At 43.9% G+C, this 18,985-nt stretch overlaps 1 protein-coding gene across 7 annotated transcripts in view; it reads left to right on the top strand.

Annotated features, from left to right (window-relative positions):
- The window catches only part of MECOM (MDS1 and EVI1 complex locus), a 190,037-nt gene that overhangs the window by 154,993 nt on the left and 16,059 nt on the right, over positions 1-18,985 (top strand). For 3 of the 7 annotated variants that reach the window (XM_049802916.1, XM_049802922.1, XM_049802919.1), the window contains exons 4-9: positions 722-938; positions 4,124-4,271; positions 5,317-5,473; positions 11,326-12,688; positions 14,667-14,754; positions 17,571-17,597. In XM_049802916.1, the coding sequence (XP_049658873.1) occupies positions 722-938; positions 4,124-4,271; positions 5,317-5,473; positions 11,326-12,688; positions 14,667-14,754; positions 17,571-17,597 (2,000 nt within the window). The remainder of the gene's footprint in view (positions 1-721; positions 939-4,123; positions 4,272-5,316; positions 5,474-11,325; positions 12,689-14,666; positions 14,755-17,570; positions 17,598-18,985) is intronic. The other 4 variants (XM_049802917.1, XM_049802918.1, XM_049802923.1 and 1 more) reach the window with 4 other exon arrangements.

Consider the following 18,985-nt stretch of genomic DNA (forward strand, 5'->3'; position numbering starts at 1 on the left):
TAGAAAATCCAGCAGAAAAAAAAATCATGGGATGCTCTTCTCCAAGTTTGCTTTTTGGGATTCTTTTCAGCTAATCTATTCTTTTGCAGGAATTACTCATTAATGGAATGCAATATTGACTTCAAAGTGACTCTCTAGTGATCTCCTGCACTTGTTTTCAGTAAGAAACACGTTGTGACCGATTTTATGGAATTTAAAGCAAGGCCCCCTGTGTTCATTACCCCAACGTCACATGTCTCTGGCTTACTTTGAACAGGGTTGGGTGCTGCAGAAGGACTCTAATGGAAATGAAGAGGCTTCTGAAAACTCAATAAACACCCTTTTGGCTATGTTAGGTGCTGATGTTCCTATCTAAGTCAGTCTCCTGTATTCAGAAACGCAGAAACTGGCAGCTTCCACTGGATATCCACCTTAGAACCTGTATATCCCCATTTAGGATAATATATACTGACATACTGACTTTTGTCCTAAGCCAGTGTTAGGGATCCCTATTGGATGTCACCCAAGCAATTAACAGGTAGTATTGCATTGTCATATATTGTAGAATTAAAGCACTATTATAAAGCATTCTAAGGCACCCTTGTTTCTTTTGAGGTTCTTCTCTTTTTCACCAAATAGCTATTTATTTAACCACACTGTCATCGAACTCCTGATGGGATGGTAGTTAAAAATGACTTAAAACTGATGTGGTCTCCCTGTGCCCAACCCCTTTGTCTTCCAGAGGAGCGCCAGTATCGCTGCGAGGACTGTGACCAGCTCTTTGAGTCCAAGGCTGAGCTTGTAGACCACCAGAAGTTCCCCTGCAGCACACCTCACTCCGCCTTCTCCATGGTGGAGGAGGACTTCCAGAAGAAGCTTGAGAATGAGAATGACCTTCAGGACGTGCATGAAATCCAGGAGTGTAAAGAGTGTGATCAAGTCTTCCCAGACTTACAAAGGTAGGAGTAGATGCTTAAAATGTGATTCAGTGAGGCAAGTTCTGTAATGGCTTCAGATCATGCAGGGCATCAGCCAGGGCAGAATCATCTTCTAAACAAACCAAAGATGAACATGAATAAGACTTCTGTGCCGGTTGGTGTTTTATGGCATAGAAAGTGATGGAATCTCAATAAATCTGAAATTTGGTCCTTGTACTGAAGTCCTTAGTGGGGACCTTAAATTAAGAAAATCAGATCTTTAGCTGTCATGCATTGGGTTGGTTGCAGTAAAATCAGAGAAGTGATTATAGTTCAGATCAGCTAAGGTCTGGGGTCCTTATTTTTAGGTAGAAATAACTTTGAGCATCTCCAAGGGGTATTTGCTGATGTTACCAATTTTATCTTTGTAAAAAAAGCATGCTGGTTAGAGGCAGGTTCTAGATCTTAATATTTATGTGTTTATATGTTAATACAGATTTATAGCCATACTGTCTTGAAACACTGGGGTTCACCTTTTTCTTATATATACGTCTGTCTGTTTAAACAGATAGGCCTGTGTGCATATGTACCTGAAATATGCATAGAATGTAAATAGAAAGTATGACTTTTATATGCTGAAAAGCATTTACATATTTCCTGTCACTATAGTTTTTGTAGCTATTTAAATACCGTGTGGTGCTGCAGATTACAGCAAATTTTGAAATTTACTGAAAGATACTGAGACTACACAGGAGCTTCTGCAGCACATCCCTCGCAGGTTCACATCTTAATGCTTTCAGGGCCAGGAGAAGGTTGACCTCAGCCAACCTTTGATAATAATGCTGAGATATCTCAACAGCAAAGTCCTGGGCCAGATCCTCCACTGGGATGTGGCACTGTATTTCTTAGGAAGCTGGTTTATAGCAGCAGCAGACATGGTCCAGTGTCTCTTGCTTTCGGGCGGAGTCTGTAACACAGCTCCCACACTGTCTTCTTTCCTCTCCATGTTATGTGGGCACAACCTAAGTGACTATTAACTGCCCTCTTAGGGACAGCAGCGTGTTTATTTGCGTTGCTTAATAATCCGGTGCCCCTTAAATATTGACTTGTCAATGTAAAGTGTTTTGTGCGCTCATATTTTTCATAGAAATCTTTACTAGTCCATGATTCAGAATGTTGTGGTGTCTGTCGGAGGTCAGCACGGATTTGTGCAGCCCCTTTGGACAACTGGTCCTGGATGCTTCAGGTTCTGCAAGGTGGAACCCTCTCTCCCAAAACACAGACGCTCCTTGGCTCCTCTTGACGGAGTGGAGGTGTCTCAGCATCACGCAGGGGGTCTCAGATCAGTGTATCGTATGACCTGATCCTTACGCTTCCGCAAAATTAATGACACCAAAATTAAAACATGATGTGCCAAACATTGTTGCCCGCATAGTAGGTCAACCCCGCTGAGTGGGAATTTGTGCAGGCGCAAGGTTTTATTTACCAGCTGATGTTGAGCAGTAGGCGGCTCCTCACGTCTAATTTCCAATCTGAGTGATTGATTTGAAAGCGCTGATGTAGGTAGATCAAGTTGAAAGGGTTGCAGCAGTGTGGGTGAGGTGGGAGTCTGGACTGTAACGTTTTTCCACATTGTGAGTTGTTTGGTGTTAAAGTTCTTTTCTGCCTGTGAACCAGAGGACGATACCTAACATATGGGAATCATTGAGGAAATGTAAATTTAGCTTAAAATATTAAATATTGAAGAGAAAGGGCAGAAAACAAAGAACGAGTCATCATAAATAGATGGTCAGTACTGTGAGAAAGAGTGAAAAATGAGAGAGAATGCAGTCATTCTCCGAACTCTTGAATTATTGAAAGGCTAATACACCACAAAGACAGTTCGCAGCAAAAAAGTACCGAAGCGTGCTATATCCAGATTATATAAAACAAAAGGCTCGAATGAGCCATGCTTGAGGGTGTGTGTAATTACATGGAGAAAGAGCCGAGCGGGAAGATGGAGATCTGGGCGGGCAGGACTGCCCAGTGCTGATGGTGGATCACGTAGCTGCAGCAGGCGTCCAGGAGCCGGAGACAGAGCCGGGGACAAGATTTTCTTGGTCTTACGGCAAATTTGTTTCCCATTGCACGATGGAGAGTCAGTTGTTACAGAAGTACTAGGAGGGGAAGCCAGAATTAGTTTTTTTCCCTGAGGGAAGGAGACCGAGAGGGGTAGAAGTAAAGAGCATCCGCAGGGTGAAAGCATTTCCATTACCTGTGGCTGAGAATGGGGGTTGCTATTTGGGCTGCACAACCCAAATGAGACTGTAAACCCAGCAGGTTTTGTCCACTGCTTCAGAAGAGATCAGTGGGAGCTTCACGTGAGGAAAGATTTATCCGGTTTGGCATCCCAGACTATAAATCCCAGTTTCCAGTGCCTTTTCTCTGAATCCACTCTTACATTATGTAGTGATCTTTCCTCAAGCAGTAGTCTGAGTTGCAACTATGTATGTGACCAAGCAATACAGGTGTTTAAAAATATGTATTTGCTACAAATGAATAATAAAACAGGAATTCAGCAAATTCAGAGACGAAAATGAATTCAAAGATGTGCAACAGAAATTAGGTGGATATTGAATACCTCACTAACAGACTGAATAAATTACTAAGAAATGAATGAATAAGCAGCTATGCAGTTGAACACAGTTAATAATAATCAAGTATAACTTCAGTCATAGTGTACCCTATTTAGAGACTTCTTATGCTTAATCCTGTCCTACTCCAGTGGAGTTATTCCTCATCTATTCCTGCTGAAAGAAAAATTGATTCCCATCAAAGGAATGGAGTTAGGTCAGGTGGTGGGATCCAAGGTGTGTTTAGAGGGAAAGTCGTAAGATGAAAATAATTTAGACTGCAGGGAAGACTTACCAGAGTGAAATACTGAGAGGTGTATGAAATAATCTCCTTAGGGAGCGATGGCAGCAGCATCTCCTGGAGCATTTGCAAGTGGTCTGGCAAAACATGAGACGATGTGTTATTCTGGTACGGAGGAGGACGTTCTGCCTCCTGGCTGGGATGAGCCTGTACTCAAAGGACTTGGGTCTGTCAGGGTTGGGCCTTTGAGGCTTTTTTTTTTTTCTTTTTTTTTTTTTCTGTAATTATGTGTTCTGCTGTGTCCTTTTCCTATAAACCACTGATAAACCCCTGTGTGGGGGGGACCTCACTGAGACCTGTTTCTGTTTCCACAGCCTGGAGAAGCACATGCTGTCGCACAGCGAGGAGAGGGAGTACAAGTGTGACCAGTGCCCCAAAGCTTTTAACTGGAAGTCCAACTTGATACGGCACCAAATGTCTCACGACAGCGGGAAGCACTACGAGTGTGAAAACTGTGCCAAGGTACAGTGAATTTATAGGCTGCCTGGCGCTTCTTATACTGCTGGATACACGGGAGCATGGAAGTGGGGATGCCTGGGGCCGGGATGCAGGAGAGCGTAGGGCTTCTACCATGCTCCAGACAGTTTCTCAAGGGTTTACACTTCTCCTTGATAAATATGTTGGGTTTTTACCCCTTTTGATTTGGAAATGGCTGTGGCGTCTGAAATGAGCGCTGATGCAGGATGCTGAGCATCCCCGAGCTCAGGGCTTGGTGCCTTGCGAGGACTGGTGGGGTGTAAGAGGATCACTCAGGGGCAAGAAACCTCAGGGAAATGCAACGCGAGTGGGTTCCCTAGGCTGTGTGCCAGCCCTCGGGACCAGAAACTTCAGGACACTACTGCAATATAAATTCAGATAAGAAATAGCGATGGGCCCCGGCCGCACTAAGTAAGCGCAACTATTTCATCTCTAGAGCATCTCCGTCACGTCCTAGCACCGGGCTTGCTGTGTCGGTTATTTGTACAGGATGTGGTGCTCTGCATTGCTTTTTATCAGATTCCCAAAGCTTGGGCCTTTTGCATGAGGACTTTCTTGTTTTTAAGTAGGTTTGCTGCAGCAATGAGAATTTTATGTTGAGCTGACACTCGTAAGACGCAGCCAAGCCCTGAGTGCTAGGACTATGTCATGTACAGGGTTTCTCACCGTCACGCACTCAGTTGTGGCTATAAAGTATTTCTATTGCAGTAATGCTTAGAGGTTTCAAGCAGCCACATTTTGTCTCGTTTTCTGCAAAGTCCCTGACCTCAAAAGCACAATTTCTAATGGCAGGGTCAAATGCATCTGCTGCAGCAGCTGCAAAGGGGTTAACAGCTCCTCCAAATACTTGGCTGATCCTGGGAAACTGAGGCCCTATCCTGCAGGCACAGCTCCCATTGATGCCCATTAGCGAGGTTTTTAATCTTAAATACTCCCCAAATAGCTCCAAGGTTTGAATTTTAAAAGACTCTTGTAATAACTGGCTTCTTCCGCAGTCAAGTTTCTTGGTTAATCAGTACTCATTTCCTAGCAGGTTTTCACGGACCCCAGCAACCTTCAGAGGCATATTCGTTCCCAGCATGTTGGGGCTCGTGCTCACGCTTGTCCAGAGTGTGGCAAAACCTTTGCCACTTCTTCAGGCCTCAAACAGCATAAACACATCCACAGCAGTGTCAAACCTTTTATATGTAAGTCTTCAACTAAACATCTTTGGTTAAGTGTTATTTCATTTGTTGTAAAGCACCGTAATCTGGAAGCAGGAGGTTGCATTGCACTCCCGTTGAATTTCTCACTGGTTTCGCGGGGACTGTGAGTTATTAAATGAGTTCTGGGTGATTCGTAGTCCAACGCAAAGCGTTATTTTCATACAATTTTCCTTTTGAGACAGACACTGTATGCTGTATAAATGTACCTGTTGTCTCGGGGATATTTTTCCACGCACAGATGCGAAGAGCAAGTGGGGAGCGAGATTTAGCAAGAAGGAGCCGCTCCAGGCTCGGCAGCTGCAGCCTCATTGCTTTGCACTGCGCTGAGGTGGCTCCTCTCCTTCCTTCTCCTCCGCACGAGCAGCAGCTCCCTGTGCTGTGCCCCGTGCCGGATCCGGCCCCACAGCACAGGGCAGCGTTAGTGCTGGTGCAGGGGAGGAGGTGACAGTGCCAGGGTGGGCAGGGAAGGGTGGCGGTCGCTGCCACCACAGTCAGGACATGCTGGGAATTAGGCAGAGCCAGCAGTACCTGGAAGGTTGCTGTGATTTAGGAGTTAATTTTGGGCCACAGAGTCTCCACAGCAGATGCCATGACTTTTGCTAGAGTTGGAAAATAAACCTCGGAGGCAGTGAATTGCAGTTGGAGGAGCTTGCCACCCTCCTTGAGGCTCCTTTGCATGCCCCAGATTTTAAGTATTGAGTTGAGCTATTAGATCTTTGCCAACAGCTGCTCCGGCAATAAAACTTGTCTCATATGTGGGCCTGACTCTGTACTGGGCTATAAAATGGATCCTCAAAGTCTCACGGGTTGTGTTTACTGCTGAGCCAAATCCTGCTAGGAGATGGGGAAGCTGGGTGCACAGTAATGTTGCCGGTTGCTTTCTCTCACCAGGGAAGCAGAGGCAGAAAATATTTAAGAATAATGTTCCTGGTAGTGCTAATCTTCACCACAGTCTTTTCAGGCACCTGCTATATCTCAAAAGGCACCTTGTGACCACCTCCCCTACTTGTCCGCTAAACCTCTTAATCTTTTGCTGCTCTCAACAATAATTTACTAAAATACCAACACCACACCCGGACAAAGCGGCAGCCGCACGCTAACGTAGTTCCTCAAGAGGAGGAGTATTGGCTTGAAAGACTCATTTGTGCAAACTCTGTATACCTGCCATTGGCTTAGATAATACTTTCGGTTTGGGCTTCTTCAATGAGTAAATGTGTAACTAGATCCAATAATAAATATCACTAATAATTTTAAACCTGATTACAGGTTAAGTAATTATACTTAAAGATTATAGTTACTAGAAAACAGTAACTTCTGGAGAGGTAGGGAGTTTTCAGATGGGTCCTGTTGCAATGCTCTACATAAAAGTCTTAAGTGTCCCCTCTCATAAAAGAAATGATCGCTCAAATGCTCTTTGTTACTATTTATTCTGATAAATCAAAACAGCAACCGGTATTCTTCGTTATGTACAGTGTGAGGGATGAAAACCCATTGAGCAACCTATGAATAACAGCCATGTAATTGCAGAACAAAAGGGTTTGGAGACCACATGTTTGGTAGGCTTTGCTGAGCGATGGGAGGGAGGTAGGGTCACCTAAAGGAGATATCTGTTTTCCACCAGAAAGGCCACACACCATGATTTACTCGTACCAGTCTGTTTATGGCAACTGTCTCTTATTACAGTACACCACCCAAGCTTGAGTGAAAACTCACCAACACTAAGGTAATTACTCACTGCCTTCGCAAGATCTCCAGCCTCTCCAAATAGAAACCACATGCCATAATAGACTGAACATATTCAAAATAGTGCTTACGGTAATTTTTTTTAATAAGCAGAAAATATGCAAACTTAACTGCTGGCTAATTTGGGGTCCAGAGACAATCGCAGTACAGAGCGTGCATAGGCCTGAGATGAATTTTTGCAATTTGGGAGCCAGATTGAGAGTTTGCGTTAAACCTGGGGTCTGTAGAGTAATAAAAGCTGCAAGGAGGGAAGCTTCCCTTACAAGTTAGTTGCTTAAAAGTATGGCGCTGAGATTTAAAGGGTGTAATAAGGTGTAATAGGAGAAATCAAACCCAGCTTCTGTTGCTTTGATATGTGGAAGCAATTAAAGTTGATAACCATCCCCCATCTACTAAAGTTTAAGCAAAGCTTTACTTGGAAATAAGTCCTGCGCTGAAAAAGAGGTAGATCTTGTAACACGAACTTATCTGAGGAGTCCTGGCTCCTGGGAATATCCACGGAGGTCAAGGTGGCATAATCGATTTAGACACAGTCTCCTCCAAAATCAGCGGAGCACTGGCTGTGCGCTTCACTGATGCCATGTTACACCCAGGCTTCAGGCGACGGTCCCCAAGAGTAAGACTGCTCTGGGGAGTAACAGCTTCGGACCTGGGCCCAAAATTTCTTTGCCAGCCTTGAGATCCCATGGATTGAATAGACTGCCTGTTAAATGCAAGAGGCACCTTGAGCAAGCAGCACCTCGTTAAATAGTTTTAAATATCTTTTATGCTCAGAAAGGTAAAGTCCTCAGTACAACCGTTAATTGTTTGATTGAGTTTATAATAATAAATATTTACATATTTTAATGGTGTTGCCATTATTGGGTTAATTTAGTTTTAACACTGAGATAAAATACATTCAGTCAAATAATTAATTTGCATCTCCCTCAATAGTTTGGAAGGATATCTCTCAATTGTAAGTGTGTATTTTTGCTTTTCTCCAGAGTAGGGTATTTCTTGGTTCTGTTGGCTTTTGATTATATTAATGTAGAAGAATAATTTAATAATGTATCGATGTTCTTTAGGGGAGAACTTCCCAAACTTTAGGAAGACCAAATTTGTGCCAATACACCCCTTTTCACCCACTTGCCTCTGTAGCATACCTGAGTGTTATATTTAATACAGTCGTGTGAATAAGAAGCAGGCCCTCAACACAACCTGGTAGAAGATCAAAAGTTCACAAAACATGATTTGTTTTGAATTATACGTTAGCCTCGTCTTGTAAATGTATGCATTGGAGATTACTTTTTTCTGGAAAAATATGCATGGTCTGATGCTCTGCTGCTCTCTGTTAAGCATAACTCTATTGGTGTTGATGGAGTTATCCTGCTCTACACAAGGAGAAGAGTTGGCCCATAATATCCAAGATGATGCTTGTGCAAACCTATGGATATGTCACCTGAGTCACCATTTTGGTCAGTTTAATTTTGGTTTCTGTGATCAGCCTGATGGGAGCATGGGAAGCTTTTTATGTAAGGCCTCACCAGTGAAGGTAAGGGGCCTGATTCGGTACCATGAAGAATGGAGGTGACTTTCATTGTGGGAGCAGAAACCTTATGCTTGTGATTAGGCTAAAACCAGGAGAAAATAGCAGAAAAATCGGAGCTTCGTACTGCAACAAATAAATGACAAATAGTTCTATATTAAATAAAAAAATAGTTCTATGTTAAATAGGCAAATAAAATATTTTCAAAAAAAAAAAAAAAAAAGAAACAGAAAGTACTTCTCCAGAGAAAATCAAGCATTTTCAAGGAACTAGAATAATTTCTTTTCTTTTTTCCTTTGTCCTCTCCTCTCCTCTCCTCTCCTCTCCTCTCCTCTCCTCTCCTCTCCTCTCTTCTCCTCTTCTCCTCTCTTCTCCTCTTCTCTCCTCCTCCCCTTCCCTTCTGTTTTTCTCTTCCTTCTTGTCTCTCTTTTCCCTTTCTCTTCCATCTCTTTTCTTCTTACTTTTTAATTTTATTTTTTATTTTCTCTCTTTTCTTTCTTGTCTTTCCTTGTGAATGAAGATTTCCAGCAGGAACAGTAACTGATACACAGCAACAAACGTTCTTCCTGAATTACCGCATTGCAAATTTCCTGTGTTTGGGCCCAATTCTGGACTCTTTACCCCATGAATTGTCCCGGGGATGTCAACGGGACGTGAACAGGGAAAACGGGTGGATGAGGCAGGATCAGGCCCTCGAACAATAGCGGCATTGTTGCTGAGATATGAAGCAGCCTGCTGAAGAGGTAAACAGTTAAGAGATGACAACAAGTGGTCAAGTTTCTCAAGGGCAGAGATTTAGAGGAGCAGGAAGGTTAGCGCAGGCCCCGGTGCGAGTGGAAGTTAGAGGACGTGATTGCAGTTCATGGGAACCAAGAGTGCAGGATGGGATACATTCAATTCAGTTTCCTTTGCAGGCTTAAAATAGAGCCATTGTAAATTATGTCAGTCTGTCTCAAATCATGAAAATGATTGTTAAAAAGGCCTCAGAATACACAATGTGTATTGTTGTGCGGCTTTGATGTGTGAAAGATGAGAGCTTATGATATAACACAAATTAAATAAAAATAAAGTGGCCACATGCTTTTTCCTGGCTTGGGAAAAAAAAAAAAAAGGATTTATTACAGAGGGATAACACTGCTTACTGATAATGCGGCTGCCTTGTTTTTCAACAAGGCTGGAGCTGATACTGTTAGGAACAAGGTAGCGCAGAGGTACAGACAAATTTTAGCAGAATGAAGAGTGCAAGACATAGTGCAGCCTTGCGCCTTGCCTGATGCCCCTGCTCTTCCAAAGGATGGGGAGCTGAGCGTTACCCTCTTCCAAATCACATTTTAACTTACAGACCTATAACCTGGTTGCTGCCCCAGTTTGCTCCCTAAGGTTTGTAGCAGCCAGAAAATCAGGGACCTGCAAAATCCCGTTTGCTTCAATGACGTGATTCAGTCTTCATAGCATCTCCGTCTGCACCACCGGGACCGCTTTCAGCCTCCTGCTACTGAAAATGGTCGGGGGAAGCTGGGCTCCGACGTGCCAGGTGTCGCAGGCTAGGTCAGGCCCCTGAGCTCAAGGTAGATCTCCCCTCTGTGGTTTCAAGCTTTCTCCAAGTGCTGCTTTTGTGAGGCTGAAGCTGTTCTCATCCCAGAGGAGTTTGAAAGGAAATCCATCGAGCTGTTTTGAGCATCAGACATGCAAATAAATACAGCTGCATTCTGAAAGGAAATTGTTGTTGGAGTAGAGAGTAATTTTTTCATGTGCAGGAGACAAATAAGCAATATTAAAACTAGTAAATTTATTAAGATGTGGAATTTAGAGTTACAGCATCCCAGGCACCTGTAGGTCCCTACATGTATGCATTACACGAATAGAAGTGCTTTGGACATGTAAGCGTACTAGATTGAGGTTACTCAGGCTCTAGCCTGGACTTCCATGAGATTAAATTCTTAACTGTAAGTGGAAAAAAATGGTGTTTGTTCATAAGGTTATGCACTTGGAAATACCCGGTTGTCTCCTCCTTCACCTCTTTCATATCCTTGTGGTCTTGCAGACTGAAAGCTCTGTGAGGCAGCTCTGTCTATCTCCTGTCTGGTCCTGCAAATATTTATTTTAATGACTGACTTTCCACATGTGAATAGTGACATAAATGGATGTCATTTGAAGACAAAAGTGCTCGCTTGCGCAGGAGCACCATGGGTTCATACGGTGTTACAGCACCGAGCCGTGGCTCTCGGCGGGGCTCTGGGTGCTAATGCAATATGGAATAATGGTACCGAATATGCAACAGTGTGCAATGCAAAGAGCAAACACGGGAACTTTGTCTTTTAGTGATTTTAGACCTTTTCTGTTTCTCGGAGCGGGTTTTGGTGCTGTCTTTAGACATTTGTCTGCTTGGATGCCTTGCTTTGGAAGAGTACGGTAGCTTTTCGTACCTTTGTGCACCCAGCCTTCTCCTTACGGCTTCCTAATTGACATTTGGCGGGTAAAAAAAATGGTGTTATTTGCAAAATTTTGAGGGTGGGGGCAATTACCATAAAGCCTGAGATGTGTTGTTGTTGTTGTTTACATACAGGTGAGGTCTGCCATAAATCCTATACTCAGTTTTCAAACCTTTGTCGTCATAAGCGCATGCATGCTGATTGCAGAACCCAAATCAAGTGCAAAGACTGTGGACAAATGTTCAGCACTACGTCTTCCTTAAATAAACACAGGAGATTTTGTGAGGGCAAGAACCATTTTGCAGCAGGAGGATTTTTTGGCCAAGGCATTTCACTTCCTGGAACCCCAGCTATGGATAAAACGTCCATGGTTAATATGAATCATGCAAATCCGGGCCTTGCTGACTATTTTGGAGCCAATAGGCATCCTGCTGGTCTTACCTTTCCAACAGCTCCTGGATTTTCTTTTAGCTTCCCTGGTCTGTTTCCTTCAGGCTTGTACCACAGGCCACCTTTGCTACCTACTAGTTCTCCTGTTAAAGGACTACCGAGCGCAGATCAGACAAACAAAAGTCAAAGTCCCCTCATGACCAATCCTCAGATACTGCCAGCCACCCAGGATATTTTGAAGGCACTAAATAAGCAACCATCAGTAGGGGAGAATAAGCCAGTGGAGCTTCAACCAGAGAGGTCCTCTGAAGAGAGGCCGCATGAGAAACTCAGTGACCAGTCAGAGAGTAGTGACCTTGACCTTGACGATGTCAGTACCCCCAGTGGCAGTGACCTGGAAACCACCTCGGGCTCTGATCTGGAAAGTGACATTGAAAGTGAGAAAGAGAAATTTAAAGAAAATGGTAAAATGTTCAAAGACAAAGTAAGCTCTCTGCAGAGCCTGGCTTCAATAAATAATAAGAAAGACCACAGCAATCATTCCATTTTCTCACCATCCTTAGAGGAGCAGACTGCGGTGTCAGGAGCGGTGAATGATTCTATAAAGGCTATTGCTTCTATTGCTGAAAAGTACTTTGGTTCAACAGGACTTGTGGGGCTGCAAGACAAAAAAGTCGGAGCCTTACCTTACCCTTCCATGTTTCCCCTCCCGTTTTTTCCAGCATTCTCTCAATCAATGTATCCATTTCCTGATAGAGACTTGAGACCGTTACCCTTGAAAGTGGAGCCCCAATCACCCAGTGAAATAAAGAAGATCCCAAAGGGAAGCTCTGAGTCTCCCTTTGACCTCACCATAAAGCGTAAGGAGGAGAAGCCACTTACTCCCATACCCTCAAAGCCAGCAGCCCCCTCTGCGGCAAGCCAGGACCAGCCTCTAGATCTCAGCATGGGCAGCAGAAGTCGAGCCAGCGGCACAAAACAAGCCGAGCCTCGGAAAAACCACGTCTTTGGAGAAAAGAAAGGAGGCGACCTCGAGCAAAGGAAAGCTTCGGAGTCCTCCTTGCAGCACGCCAGGCCCACCCCGTTCTTTATGGATCCCATTTACAGGTAACGGACTATCTGCTGCCTCCTAGCATCCTTGGGTACAGGCACTTAGGTCTGCCAGGACCACCTGCCCGCAGATGCAGGACAACCCCGTCCCCTTCCCACCGTCCCTGGAGGCGTCATCCCACCGCCCGGGCACGGGGTGACCTGCGCACCCCACCTCAAATCCGAGCTGCTCAAAGCAAACCCCGGGTCCGGTACTGCTGCAATTAGCAAGTCTTCACGACTGCCCTCGTTGCAGTGAGTCATTCGTTTAACCTGCGCAGCTTGGCATGCAGAAGTTGAATGTATTCTCTTACCCAGAAACCAATTGGCATCGGTATTGAATATTTGTATGTTTACCGTGTATTGGACATCGCCGGTTGCCCCAAATTCTTTTGCTTCCAAAATGCTGCCCACTCACCTTTACTGCCCTCTGCCTTCCCCTGGAAAGTAGAGAGCATCTCACCAGGGTGCCAGTTGTACACCACCTGAATTAAGTAGAGTATCTCATAAGTCCAAAAAAGAAGCAAATTTGCCCTAAGGTGTATAGAAAGTAAGGAAATTGAGAGTGATTTCAGCCGGTTTTTGCACCGATTTGAGCAAGGGGTTGGTTTATCTGGGCATTTCATTAATGTAATTGAAGGCGCAGTGTCCTTGTGTGTACAAAGCCTAACCAGTGGGCTAGTTAACCTGATCTACCCTGTGAAATCAATGGGAGCCTTGTCGTTGGCTTTGATGGGTGCACAAGCACACGCTGGCAGTGCGCTGAGGTTTTAAAAACCAGTGGTAAGATCCTGAGCCCTCGGTGATTCCCAGTAGTGCTGAGATGGATCTCACTGGGATCTGGATTTCACCTGCATCCTGTGTACGTCAGCCCCTCTTTGCCCTTCGCCTTTCCGCTTGTATATCTGTAACCAGCCAAAGTCATGCATCTAAATTAGTTTAGAGAAATATTAGCCATAAAAATATTTGTCTGTAATATAAATGACTGATTTTACAGCCTTTTGTTAAAAAAAAAAAAAAAAAGTTACTGCCATGTAAATGATGTTAATTTATTACTCTATCTAAAAAAGAAATGCTATGGGCAAAGTTTTTCAAGAATGCTCCCACATAAGACGACAGGTATGCATTATGAAGAAACAGGATGTGATGCTATTTACTGAGATGGTTTTATTCATGCCAGATTGATATCTGTATTAGACCATAGGTTTTCTTTGCGTCATATTAATTTTAAATGCCTGAAGCAGTGGAAATAATGATCCGTGTTTTATGGTCCTGCATTACAAACTAATGAAATCTGTACAAATCCTGGCAGCGTAGCACGAGGCCAGTGGTTACCGAGCCTTCCTTTGCCGTGAGTTACATCTACGTATAGACAACAGGATCTGTCCCTTAAACCGTACACATCAGTAACAGAAAAAAAAGCAAAAACCTCAAATTTCCACGCTGCTGCAGAATTATCCGTGCTGTGTTTCACTGCCTAAATGCCCAACAGCCTTTGTTGCTGGCACATCAGATTCAGTGCATTCCTACAAGGCCGCCTTTCTCGCCCTGCTTGTGCGCGGCCGTGCACGAGGAGAGGGTTCCAGGGTGGTGGCTGGGATGTCTCGCACGGGCAGATGAGAAGGGACCCATTGCTGAAGGCTCCTCTTGCCTTGAATTCCTCTCCTCTGAGTGGGGAGCACACTCAGTTGCCTTATTTCTTCATAAAAGTGCCCGGTAGTTAGTCATTGGTTCCTGTTATAATTATTACCAGTCTTTTGAAATGGGATTATTTCCTATGTAAATGGTGTCATCTCCCTTTAATCCACAGCCCCCACCTGCAGTAATGAGTTGTATGCGGGAATCGCGAGTTGACTATACTTCCTTATCTGTTACCGTTATCTCTGAGAAACAAATTACTTGATGTATAATTGACTATTTTAAACATGAGTAGCTGTATAATTATTAATATCTGAGACTGATTCATCACAAGCAAATCTAATTTTAACATTTACAGAGTAGAGAAAAGAAAATTAACTGACCCACTGGAAGCTTTAAAAGAGAAATACTTGAGACCTTCCCCGGGATTCTTGTTTCATCCACAAGTAAGTATTTTGGGAATTTTGATGTTGTAAACAAGCCTGTTGATGCTTCAAAGCAGGTGCAGAGAAATGAATGCAGTCTTAGTCATTTTTGGATTTCCTAAAACACACAGTTTTTGCTGCACCATTGTGGTGGAAAAGCATAAGCATTGTTCTGAGCTTCTTGATGTTTTGCAGATGAAACAACATGTTTTGATTATAGAGGAAGCCAGATTCAAACTACATGTATTTTTTAGAACTGTGTTCCTCCAAAACCGTAGTGTAGCTACCAACTCTTGCAGCTACCCATGTCTTCTTCAGCACTCTCCCATGCTCTGGGCCTTTGCGGTAGAGTCAATATTGACTACAAGGAGGCAATGTAGATTCAAAGTCGGGCCAGCAAAGCTGAGCATCCCAGTTGTCAATATTTAAGGACTCCCAGAAAAGAGAGAAAACCTTCCACCCAATTTTTTCAAGTCTTAGAAGCAAATGCTCCATCTCTTTTAGGTTGTCGCTGTGGGCTAGCTATAGCGTGTGCAGTGACTTTGTAGGATCCCTGCTCCTCCGTACCTGAGGACATGCTGCATGAGAGGGCTGCTGTCTTGTTCATAGGCCATAATCCTGCTGCTTATTTGCTGGATAACAAAAATGTAGGAGGGTGTCCCTAAAATGGGTAACAGCTGCAATGTGTACGTAGTATAGAAAGAGGACCTGTACGCCAACTATACGTTGCTTTTCTTCAACAACACGGCACCCTCATTTTGTCCTCCTCCTCCTTGCTTAAGGAGCTTTTGCTAAAAATTTAGGTTAAATCTTATGCCTGAAATAAAATGCTCTGTGGTATTTGCAAATTTGAACCCATTGCTGGCTACGGGCTGTTTCATCCCAATAATGACACCCCATATATGTCTTGTATTTTAAGCACACAACCAGGAGCTGCTGTCTCTGGTTCAGCTTCCTCTAATTCCTGGGCAAACCATGCCACTAATCTGCCACCACTTGCCTTCCCCCGCCTGCCCCACACACAATGAAGTCAACAGTTGTTATGACCTAAGTTGTATGGATTATGTTCTGAAAGATGGGACTTCTGGAGAACTGGGAAGAGCAGCTGATGGCATATATAGTTGCAGATGCACGAACATAAAGCTATTGCATGGGTGGAGAGTGCCGAAAAACACCCCGTTCCAGTTCCAATGCCTGAAGGAAGTATCGGGTCTATTAAGTGTAAAAATTACTGAGAATTTATGTACAAGATTTAATAGCAGCTCAGCACCTCTTGAAGAGCTACCTTATTTGCCCAAGTTGCAAAGCAACAAGTAAAAATTCCCATTTCACAGCAGATAGTACTAATGCACAAATATGCAAACAGGAGCTCAGTCCTCTTTGTGTCCCCTGGTGTAAAACCAGGCTGGTTCCTCTCCATCAAGTGAGTGATTCTATTAGAGCAGCTAAGGGGCTGTAAATTAATAGTAAATTATTTAAATGCTGCAGGTTCGTCTGATGACGGTGGTAGGTAGCGTGGTCAGTGGGTGGGAAGGGAGGCCGTTTGGGTAAAATGCACTGTTAGAAGTTTGGCTGTGGTGGGCAGGGAAGGAGTTGGATGCTCTTCTGCGTAGCGTTGTACGAGGCTGAGTTACCTGGGGAGCGGGAGGAGGGTTAATGGGAGTTAGGTGGGGATGGCGTAGGCGTGCAGGTGAAATGGGGACGTTGGGCGTTTTGCCATTAGCGGGCAGGAGGTCGGGATTTCACCCTTCGTGGTTTTTTTCCCGGGGGGTTGGTTAAACCTGTTGTTGGTGCCCAAGGAAGGTCCCGGCGTGGTCACCGAGTCCGTCAGCGTGAGCAGGAGGTGTCGGAAGCCACCTCCCCGCTGCGGTGCCAGCCGAGCACCCTCTGGCAGGAGGGAGGGTTATTGTGCACCTGCGTTGCTGAACACGTGCACGGGAGCGCACAAATATGCATGCCTGTTCTACCTTTTTGCCCATTCCTCCACATTCCTCATTGTGCAATAGGAAAAAAAAAATATATCCATGGTAAAGACTGGCTTTCGTTTTATCGCTTGCCTAGCTGCTAGGGATAACGTCTTTAACTTGGTGTGAGATGGATGGATACAAAGGTCACGAGTGTAACATGCACTCTTAACGTATTGTAAAAAAACCCCTAAACCACCGTCACGTGTCCTGTCAAAAGAGTAAATGCCAAAATCTGCTTTCTTGCAGACTTTAATAGAAAGGAGTCTCCTGTTTGCAAAGGCAGCATTTGGCTCAGTATTTATAGAGGACTGGGGAACGACTTGCAGAAAAGCTGTTTTTCCTTTATAGTCCTGTTCACCCCTGTAAAAGTACAGGTGTGGAGTGCACTGCAAGTTTTCGTTTTCTGCTGGCAGGATTTATCTGTGTTAAATATGAAAAAAATTGTTGTTTGTGTCCTACAAGTTTGTATTTCTGTAGGTGAATTTATTTCTGAAACTTGCTATCTGATGAAGCAAGAATTGATTTTTTTAACTGGATAATATGACAGCTAACAGACGGATCTTTAAAATAGGCTTCTGAAGTAGAAATTAAAGACATAAACCCTAGTCCTTACCCTGTCCCTGCCTGGGCAAAATCCTTCCCAGTGGCAGTGGCCCAAAAGCTATGAAAATTAGATCATTTAACGGTATTTTACAGTAATCTGCCATTACAAGGATTGCATTTTTAGGGAGAGAATACCCCGATGCAACAAATCATTCAGAATAACATCTTAATTAGTATCTTTAAATAAAATCTTAATTAGTAGATTGATTGCAATGAGGGTTCCAACGCAGGAATAATGTGTTGTTTTTGTTTCAATTTTGCTCCCAGTTCCAATTGCCTGATCAAAGAATTTGGGTAAGTTCATTGCTTATATTTTTGATTTAATCATTGTGAAATAAATTGCATAAGAAAAATATAATATGAAAGATAACTTACCACTCAATTATGGAGCATGCCGCGCTTTCCTACAGAGTGTTGTAGCTGTAGTGGATAAATATCCTCTTATGTCAAATTGGCTTTATTTTTGCCTACCTCATCTTGCCGTTTTTATTTGGTGAAGGCAATGGGAGCTTTACCTGAGTGAGGGTTTCAAAATGCAGTCTTTGTTTATATTTAAGTGAAATTGTTCCAAGCCATTTCCTTCAGAGATTGCAGTGAAATTTTCAGGCTGAAATCTTGTTAGATTGCAATAGTTATAAATATTTAATCTGCATTCAAGACATTAAAATACAGAGCCTCAGAGGACTTCACGTTTCTATCTTGCATTGACTTCAGTGGGAGTTAGTCACTTTAATAGCTTTGAAGTTTTGAGCTTAATTGCTCATTGCTGTACTTAAAGCAGAAATAAAACACCCATTTATTTGCCATGGTTGGGTCAAATTTGTCCTCTGTGTATACTTACATCGTCCCCCTTATGTGAACAGGAATTGTGCTTTTAGTACTATGGGATAAATTTGAGCTTGCTCTTCTATTTTTATAAAACGTTATTTATAATACATCTAAATTGTTCATGAATATAAAAAAGCTACAGCAACTGCTTTTGCAGATGCAACTCAAATAAGACCGTGTTTTGCTCTTACATTGCTGGCTCCTCAGCTGCAGCGCTGAACCCATAAATACTTGTCCCAGATTTTTCCCAACCTTTGGGCTTCGGAGGGGAGAGCTGGAGCCAGCCGGCTGCGGCTCGGGTCCTGACTCACTCTCGCTCATCACTCGCAGTGCGACGTGGACTAATTTCACAAGACGAAGCCAGAATTTCGCAAAATGAGAGCCGAGATCTTCATGTACTCTTTCCCACGTGCGTCTCCGTACGGGGCTAGTGCAGGAGCCCTCAGAGGTGCTGCCCTTGCAGATGGGCACATAGCCCTGCTCTCCTGCCTGCCGTGCACGGCACGCTGCAAAAGCAGCGATGGGCCTCTGCTTTGCGTACGCGTGGCTTTTAATCTCACTTTCTTCCTGTAAAGCGATGGTTTAGGCATCTGCAAAAGATGCGCTAGGATCCAGAGGTGAAAGGAGCTAAGCAGGCACCGAAGGACTCCTGCGAGCACCCGTAGGCCCCGAACGAGCTCAACAGATAGGAGGTAGGGTTAGATGCCAGAGCACAAGAGGTGGTTCCCAAACATTTTCTCTGCAGTAGAGGGAATTCAGCGTAGCACATGAAGGGGCCCTGGTAGGATTTGTGATTTGGCCCAGGCAGCCTGGATCCTCTGCTCTCAGAAAAGTGGCTCTGTTTGGGCATATTT

This window comes from Accipiter gentilis, chromosome 6 (genome assembly GCF_929443795.1).
Source record: "Accipiter gentilis chromosome 6, bAccGen1.1, whole genome shotgun sequence".
Classification (NCBI taxonomy): Eukaryota; Metazoa; Chordata; class Aves; order Accipitriformes; family Accipitridae; genus Astur; species Astur gentilis.